Here is a 9,807-nt window from a genome sequence, read left to right as displayed (position 1 = left end):
GTCTGTGTTTTGGGCCATAAGCCTTCCAGCGTACACACTGCGTGGAAAAAACTCTCACGCACACGCGCACACACACACACACACACACACACACTCACACACTCACACACACACACACACACACACACACACACACACACACACACACACACACACACACACACACACACACACACACACGCTACTGTAACGTGCACACGCCCTGTTTGTGTTGATCTTGTGGGTTTTCAAGAAGCGGCGGGGTCAGCCCTGGTTCCCTATTTAGAATCCGCTCATTACAGCCGGACACCGCAGGGATAACCAGCACTGTCCATGCGCCTCCAACGCGCATTGTTTCAAGAAACTGTGCAAAGACTCATTATAACGACTTTCCCTTTTCCCTTCGTGTCCTCCGTTCCAGCAAAGCCTCAAGCCAAGCCAACACACACATATAGATATAGATTTAGAGGTAAAGAAAAATTTATAAAAAGGATGAAAGGAATTTTCATTTTTTTACAGCTTGTAATTTTGTAATTCTAGACGGAGGGCGTGGAAGTCATCTACCCTTGAAATGTTCAAACACATCCAGAGTCCAACACGGCAGCCGGAGCCGGAGCCCGCTGTCGAGCAGGGCCAACACCAGCCACAGACACAGACCATCTGGCTGCCTAGGAGAGGGGGAAGGAGCCTGGAGAGAGAGAGAGAAAGAGAGAGAGAGAGAGAGAGTTTTTAGAAGTTATTGGCCACCTTCAAAGAACAGACGACTACATTATAAGACTTCCCACGTGCTTCATAAACGTACAGAGGGAGATAAATCCCGGACGTCCTAAACAATTTAAGCCAGTTTTGGAAAGTCCCAGGCGGCCAAATCTCACCTTAACAACCGGCACAACACCTGCAAACACCTGCAGCAACGCTTTTATGGGCATTTACAAGACTAGACAAGAGCTTGTTTTATCCCTCTGTGCCATTGTTCTGTAAAAGATGCTGTTGCTGTTTATCATTTCACAACTGAAATGGAATGCCTGATTGTTTATTCTAAAAGTTTGACATTGATACACAAACAATGGCCCCGTCTCAATAAATACAAAATCCACGTCTTGGCGTTAAATATTTAATTTGGAAAACAAGCCTGTGTGCCACCTTCAGTCTACAGCCAATGAGAACGATTCAGGGAGGAACTCGTTTTGATGAACTACCTCAAAACGTCAAGGAATGTGCTCCTTTTGCAGAACCAACAGTGTGTTTATTACCATGGACGTATATAGAGACATTTGTTTTGTTTTGCATGTGTTACATCTGCTTCCTGATTCATTGAGCACACACACTAGTCCCTGGGCGACAAGTTTACACAGACTTTCAGGTCAGGCCGTCACACAATATGACATGTATGGAATGAAAACCCAGTTAAAAAGTATATGAGTACATGGGTCATAAAAAAAAAGTGTTTTTTTGTCTTTGCCTACTTTTATGTTTATGACTCTATACATCCAACATACATTAACCCATTCACTTCCATTTTATTCTGTCCATTGAGACACATCCTGACTACAAGTTTGGCAAGTTTGAGAGGTCTCTAACCTTTTTCTTGAATCAACATGAGTTTATGTGCATGCAGCCTCATACGGTTTCCTTTGACATTGTTGTGCACCTTTTTGTTGATGGTCCTTTTTTATAAACAAGAATCAGTTTCATTTTTGACGTTTTGAATGGAATTCCTGAACTAGTAGTGTAATCCCCCCAAACACAGACGATCTGAGGAATTACCACTTTAATCTGAGTGGCTTTACATAAAAAAAAAAACTTGCTAAATGACTTACATGACGTACATTTACATAGAATGGAATATATATTACCATTAATTCTAATATGTCATATTCTGCTGGCTATTAGTGAAGGAGATTAGATTTTGAATGAAGTTTGTACTGTGATATGAAAATGCAAAATGGAAACGTAATTCTGAGAACCCTAACCCATACCCATTCTCTTATCAATAAATAGTACATCAGTATTTTTCTCTATTAGTAAATTTCTAATCCCAGGATCAAACTAAAATTTCAAAGAAATGAGTACCATTAATATAACTCACAAGTCCTTCACTTTCAGCTGTGTTTTGGCCTCATATGTGTGTCAGTCCCAAACCCGCACATGCTTCCTTGCCAGTGACCAAAACAACGCATGACATCACTGGAGCCGCCGGCCAGCGACACCAACCACGACTGGTCGACGAGCCAGAAGCAAACTCACTCCAGCGACGGTGCATTTACTGCCACTTGTATTGCAGAATATTTTTCATTTCAATTGAACTGATCCCCCCCCCCCCAACACACACACACACACACACACACACACACAAAATCCTGAAAACCTTCCTCTTAGCTGGTAACTGAGGGTTGACCTCACCTACTTTCGAGTAGACGTCAAGTCTCTCTCTCTTTGTCATTTTCTCTGTCTCCCTTTTCCAACAAGGACGTGTCCATTTTCTTTTGTTTTTTTCTTATTTTCACCATCATCTGCTTTGGCGTAGTGGGGGAAGGTGGCCGAGGGAACGCCAGCTGATGGCTTGGAAACCCCCCCCCCCCAAAAAAAAACTCCAGGTTTGGGTTTAAATGTGGAAAATACGTGAGCTAAGTTGAATGAAGAATAATAAATCGCTGCACAGTGGAATATTGTTATGTAACCTGAGATCTTAGGCATGTGGCATTAAAAAATAAAGTATAAGGATAGCTTAAATAATGTATTGAGGAAACGGTTCACCTTTGACTGACAGCAACGCATTTTAATAAAAAAGAGGAACTTGTATTTTAGCTCTGTTTGCAGAATTGAGATACACCCCGCAAACAGGGTCGAATAAATCGTCTGTTGTCTTTTTATGAGGCTCTAGGTTTGTTTGAATGAATGAGTGAATGAACAAATTAACACTGTCCTTTCTCACACACTTAAGGACAATTAATAGTGGGATTAAGTGGGGCAGAGTGCGTGTGTGTCTGTGTGTGTGTGTGTGTGTGTGTGCGTGTGTTCGGTTGTGTCAGCGAGTTAAAAAACAAAAATAAAGTGATTTTCCAGACTCATCCTAGTTTAATCGACGCTGGAAATCCTACCAATGTGTCTGAATTAATGCAGTTCTGCAAAGAAGAGTGCACTAGAATTCCTCCACAGCGATGTGGGAGAACGATATCAATGCAGTTAAAGGGGGCAATTACTTTTTACCCTTTTCAATAAATATATGAACCAATGTGTTTCGTGTGAAGTCGGCTTCTTTTGTCTAATTTTACAATTTGTCTACGGATCTGAAACCATTCAGTGCGACAAATATGCCATAATAGAGGTCATCAGGAACCGGCAAATACCTTTTCACGGCACTGTATGTGTCTATTGTTTCACCGTTTGGAAAGTATCTTGGAAAATGTCTGGCTTGTCAAAGACTAACATGTGTTTTATTTTGTGGCGCACAAAAAGGATCCGTATGTCGACATATTTAGACTTATCATTTTCCATGGTTCTATATTGTCCAGTAAGTGCTTGTATCTGGACAGACTTCACGGATGGGGTGGAGAACTGGGGTGCCGCCAAAGTGCCTCCAGCTGGATCAGGGTCAGAGTCCTTTATCATCTTTATATCCCTTTTCAGCCTTTCTATGCTGCGAGAAGCTGCCAAACACCCAACACACAGAGAGCAAGGGGTGAAGGGGATGAAAGATATTTAATTAACCACAGCGCGAGTCCGTCAGAAGAAGGTACAGGGAGCAGACCACACATGAAAGGTGGTAACCGCTCTCTTCCGCTGAGTCAAACTGCTGCCGTTCTGCTGCAGCTACAAAACTTCACGAAACGTGGCACAACTCACAATTCGGTAATTCACTAAGACTTTGACGGAATAACAGGAGATAAATGGCCTACAACGTGTTTCTGTGGATAGAAGAGTTTTTCCATTTCATTTTTCTCCAAAGCAAACTTTCATTCAAGTAAAAAAAAAAAAAAAAAAAAGTAGTTGAAAAAGGAACATTACTCAGTTTAGTTTTACAGCATCTACAGCGTGCATAGCCCATAATTAGGCGTGTGAGAGCAGAAAGAATTTGGTCCTCACGCCAGTCCACCACTAAGGACTCTAAATATTGTTTTTTTCTTCTCCTGCATTCCGCAGCAAGAAGCATTCCGCAGCTGAAGTGCTCCGATGCCGCGTGACGTTTCTAGACCCAGCGTGGAGCTTTTTTCCAAAGTATTTTCATCCCCCCAAAATCTGACATTTGGCATCAGAATGACTGAAATAGTTCCCAAATCCTTGCGCAACATCCTATCTAAACACTTTTTTATTTTTATTTATTTTTTAAATCTTTTTGGCATGCTATTTTTGAAAATATTGGCATAAATATGATAATTCACAAATGTGATGTATTATTGATTTCAATTTTTTCAAAGAACTGAACTACTTCCAGCTTCCTCTTTCGATCTAACATGCTTATTTACTTCCATCTTTCAGTTCAGGAAGTGGGTGTGTGCGTAGTTTACTACGCGGCGCTGACGCTCGGGGTGGAACCTGCTGTGTCAGATTTGGGAGATGTGGTGAGGTGTGTGACAGATACACAAATATTTGTCACTTGCTTGCCATGGATGGAAAACAATGTCTGCTGGTATCTAAACTTAGCTTCCCTATTTGGCTGTGTGTCTGGGGTGAGATCGAACGTCGCTCGCTCGGTGGATAGGAAGTAACAACAGTGTGTTAGGAGTTTGCCACTGCATCGGTGGCGGGCTGCTGAAAAAGACGCGAGAACTACGATGGTGTATCTCCGTCAGCCTTGTGCTGAATCTGAACCGTCCGCGCTCTACTGAGGATGGGAAACGTGATCAAGGGTGCCATTGCCACAGACAAGTCCGGACAACACCTCAATGCTGACGAAGGTTAGACGACCGTCCGTTTGCATCGAAATTTGTCAAAATTGAATCTCCAACCAAAAAGGAATACAATGCAGTTGTTAAATGTCTTTATATTGCTTGAAGTAACAAATTGAATTATTCAGTATGATATGACGTATTATGCCATATGTAAATACAGTGCCGTGGAAAAATATCTGCCCGTTTCCTGATTTCCTCTATTATTGCTTATTTTTTATACGTAATGGTTTCAGATCTTTAGACAAAGTTTAATATTAGACAGAGGGAAGCTAAAACACAAAACCTCCTTGAGAAATTATTATTTCACTTACGTAATAAAAAAGTTATCAAACACCCATATCACTCATGTAAAAAGGTTATCGCCCCCTTAAAGTGATTAAATGCATCCGAACGCTTCCTATGCATTGATATCAGTCTTTGTGGAGTAATGTGAGCACAGAACTGATGTAATTCAGACACATTTGTAGGTTTTCATGTATGAACTGCTCATTCGGGAAACTCGAGTGTGTGAATCAGTATCTGCTATGGTGTGAATCTTGTTTTGTGGCAGGTATGGGGGACAATGTGCTGGTGGTGATCCAGGACTACCCCTCTGCGGACGTCAGCAGGCCCTTGTACCGAACGGGGGAGAAGCTCGGCGCCATCTCGCAGTACGGACAGTTACATGGCTGCATGGGAATAATGAGTTGCTAAATGTGGGAAAGGGTTAAATGCCATAATAGCGAGTGTCATTGTCTACAGGAGACGTAATTTAATTTCCTCTTTTTTTTTTTTGTTTTGCTTGTGATTGACAGAGAGGCTTCAAAGTGGAGAGTCCGATCTGCCACAACAGGAAGCGAGAACTACATCCCCAGCAGCCACGTTGCAAAACTCTACCATGGGTGAGGTGTTAAAAAAATATTTTCGTATCAATGACCTTTTGAGCAAAGTGTTAAGCTTTACTAGACCATACTTTGTATTTGTATACTTTGTACTATTGTATTTGTTTGTGTTGGTGCTGCTCAGCTGGCTGTTTGAGGGCGTGGCAAGGCAGAAAGCCGAGGAACTGCTGCTACTGCCCGGGAACAGTGTGGGCTCCTTCATGGTGCGGGACAGCGTCAGGGAGAAAGGTGAGCCGAAAAAAACAGTCAGAGACACCAGCCCTCCGAGTCCAGCAGCGCCATACCACTGCCTTGCAGCGGCACCTGCGAGTATATGCAAAACTGTAGAGAAGTTACGATGGAGAATAAAACTTCTTCTTTTATACTTTCCTAACATCAGAGCAGAAGTCCGGCCTGCGAAATACAGTGTAGCCAGTCGTCTCAAACAAAATATTACCCCTATAATGCAATAACTGAAGTCCTGCTATTGATGCATATGTGATGTGTCCCCAGGTGTGTACTCACTCTCGGTGAAGCACAGGGTCATCAAACACTACCGCATCTCCCGCATGGACAACAGCTGGTACTACATCTCCCCTCGGCTCACCTTCCAGTGCCTCGAAGATATGGTCAACCACTACTCTGGTTAGAGACACACAGGAATCTGGGCCTGAATCAATACACTATAGATTACCACACACACACACACACACACACACACACACACACACACACACACACACACACACACACACACACACACACACACACACACACACACACACACACACACACACACACACACACACAGAAACAAGGTAGAACATGTGCTTTGGTACGGACAACAAACGTCCTGGGTTCTTCCTATAGAGTTGTTTCCCTAGTTGCATAACTATATTTCCTGTGCTACAGAACACTTTTAGAACACATCAGGAAGGGATGGTTGTTGATAATGACAACCACAGAATGTAAAATTAATCAGAAATCAGGACTGAGTCATTCCATCACCTTTATACAGCTCTTCACTAGTCCTATCATTTGGTTTTCAGACTGTGCAGACGGCCTGTGCTGTGTGCTCACTTCCCCCTGTCTGTCTGGGGCGTGTCCCTCATCAGATGTCGCCGCTCCGGATCCACCCGTGGTGCTGCGACGCAACTTCGACTGGAGGGACGTCGACAGGTAGCGACTCGAGAGGGAGATTTTTACGACACCCCGTGTTTTTTGGCTGTGAGGTTTCAGTTCAAATGTGCTCACTTTCATTCTCCTGCATCATACAGGAAAGGGCTCGTCAGCTTAGGTCGCCATGATAACCGCGACAGCATGGTGAGCTACGGCGTAAGAAACAGCCTCAGCGCGTACTTTTCCTTGGCCGAGACCCAGGATTCTCTGCAGCTGAAGAGGGGCAGCAGGAGGAGGAAGGGCAGATCTGTTTACGCAATCCCGGTGAGCCAGCTGGACGGTCTGGACTACCAAGAGGATTTGTAGACAATTGGGCTGAACAAACCCATGAATGATTCTGTGACATTTGTGTATCGATGGGTAAGGGAGGTGTTGCAGGAGGGCTGTAACCATCAAACATTAGAGCCATGGCATTGCAAACCTGTGAGTTTCTTTAAGGTAGGTCGTCATGCAAGGTATATTTCCTGGTACGAGCACTTTGAACTGTGAGAACATGGGAACACCCGCCGTTCGGGGAGGGGAGTTGCAACGCGGAGCCTGGAGTGGACATAAAACTGTGGCGCGTGTGTTAATGCACTCCAGATATGTCTGCTGGCACCGCACCAGTGATGTGATGTGCGTAGAGCACAGACGTGAGTGACGTGTTTAGTGTGTATTAATGTGAATTTGTGCCCGCGATGCTGTTGTTTCGAACTGTTTTCCACTCAAGCGCTATTGTCAAATAAATGGATTTTGATGAACGGCCATGTCGTAAATGTTGCCAACAAATGAGTACAATGCTAAATCAAACAACATTGGTCCCGCTAGGGTGTAAGTGCTATGAAACGATTTAGCATTTAGAAAAAACTATAGATAAATATGGGATAATGTGCAGCCAGCCAGTCATTATCGCAAAATAACCGCCAACACGGTGATCATTCTTAAGGGCGTTATTTTGCGATAATCACCGGCAGACTGCACATTATATCACTTATTACAAGGCTACTCAATAAATAAAAGAAAACATTGAGATGGAATGTTGATTTTTTAATGATTTTATAGCTTAGTTGAAGAACTTAGGCTGAGAAAAATAGTCCACAACATTGCCCTACTAAGCTATTTACTGTTATTGGTGTGGAATTGGACATACATCTGCATTATGCCCTTCAGGTCTTCCTCTGCACTTTCTATGTAGCATCCCAAGATGTCACCACTAGCAGTCATTACTGACAAATAACTGACTGCTGACGAAGACTGCTGCTATTGACCAATCAGAATCGAGCATTCCACAGAGCCGTTTAATAATGATTATGAATGACTGTACAACTCTGTCCCTCTTGTTTTGCTCCTTCTGTTGGCTGCTTGGACGGCGGCGGTGCGGCCAAGGTACAGCACATCTCCCCTTGTAAATCAACAGACCACATCCGTCATCGCCTGATCCGCTGTGTGCTTTGGATCCACCCTGCGAAACTGCACAACGGCCACGTCTAACATTTTTGGGAACCTCTTGCGCCATCCGTCCACAGTGACTGGAACGGGAAGAATCTTTCAGCTCCAGTTTCTCAATTCTTAAGTTGGACGCAAACATCTGGAACTTTGACCAACAGCTAATGTTGGTCAAAGTTCAGCGGTGGACACACGACGGATCGCATTTCTACACGTCTTATGAGAGGCCGGCTGAAGAAAACTAAAAACTTTTTTTGCTGCACATAGCACATATAATAACAAGCACAACTCAATTGGGCACGGTGCAAAATGTCAATCAACAAAATGTTGAAATGATTTAGGTTGGGCAGCCAACTACAGCTTCCCTTTCTGGGCATATTTGCGCAACTACCCCTTTTCAAGTTAACCGAACCGTTTAATCCACTACCCCAAATAAACACGGGTCCAAGGGCAGGAAGGGGCGACTGTCCGTTCACCTGCAGCTCAGAGTTCTGCTCCCTGGCTGCACTGAGTCACAGGAGGGAGAGGATGATTAATACGTCTATGAATGCGAGCAAAGGGAAGGGAAACTCTCAGGTCTTTAAAACAAGGATCTGGTGAACTATGTGCAACTTAATGTTGTTGAAACTTACACATTCTCAACATACTTTAGAAAACCAATGACATTTTGTGTGCACAGGGAGGTGGGGGGAGACTTTCACATTCTTACTGTTCTGGGAGAATATAGTCGGGAAGAACAGTTTTCCCCACGGAAGCGGGAGCCGTGCGAATAACGATGGACTCCCAAGTGTTTTGGAGGAAATTAACGTACTACCGCAAAGACGGAGCGCCACAGAGTCAGCAACCTGGCCGATCTGATTTTATTACATTTCATTAAGTTAAGCAACCACCCGGGGGTTCAGTTCTTAAATCTCCACCAAGTGGTGGAGACGAAATCAGCACTTTCTACTGATTCAATTAACGCTCTAGGGATCAAATGGAGACTAGCCGGTTAACAGCCCTTGTTAAATATCTGCAAGCAGAACAAAAGCAAGAAATGAAAGTGTGTATGTACTGTATGTATAGGAAGATGTTTGTCCTAGTGTGTGCGTTGTATGTTGTATGTGTGTTGTACAGCAGACACACCCACATGCGCATGCGCACACATACACACACACACGCGCACACACGCACACACACACACACACACACACACACACACACACACACACACACACACACACACACACACACACACACACACACACACACACACACACACACACACAATGCAAGAATCAGTGATGGAAAGTCTCACATCTGGTAGCTCCAGCTGCACCATGCCGCGACTGCCGTCCAGTCAGCACAAGTCACTTCTCACATCAGGCTGATTCTACAGAGGCACGTGGACATTTTAGCAGCGGCTAGTGAACAGAGTGATGCAGCTTTTGGGTTATAAATGATCCTTGTCTCACTGAAGCTGATGGACAGCA

At 43.9% G+C, this 9,807-nt stretch overlaps 1 protein-coding gene across 2 annotated transcripts; it reads left to right on the top strand.

Annotated features, from left to right (window-relative positions):
* Window positions 1-4,621: 4,621 nt before the first annotated feature.
* sla1a (Src like adaptor 1a) lies at window positions 4,622-7,605 on the top strand. Of its 2 annotated transcripts, none has more exons than XM_080008414.1 (7): window positions 4,622-4,877; window positions 5,422-5,521; window positions 5,666-5,752; window positions 5,877-5,980; window positions 6,245-6,376; window positions 6,847-6,910; window positions 7,009-7,605. In XM_080008414.1, exons 1-7 carry the CDS (start codon window positions 4,811-4,813, stop codon window positions 7,214-7,216), a joined length of 762 nt encoding a protein of 253 aa, XP_079864540.1. In that variant the 5' UTR covers window positions 4,622-4,810; the 3' UTR covers window positions 7,217-7,605. The 2 variants fall into 2 exon arrangements, with proteins under 2 accessions (XP_079864540.1, XP_079864539.1); XM_080008413.1 differs by having other exon boundaries at window positions 6,781-6,910.
* Window positions 7,606-9,807: the final 2,202 nt, after the last annotated feature.

This window comes from Zeus faber (genome assembly GCF_960531495.2).
Source record: "Zeus faber genome assembly, chromosome: 1".
NCBI lineage: Eukaryota > Metazoa > Chordata > Actinopteri > Zeiformes > Zeidae > Zeus > Zeus faber.
This window is presented reverse-complemented; position numbering and strand designations above follow the sequence as displayed.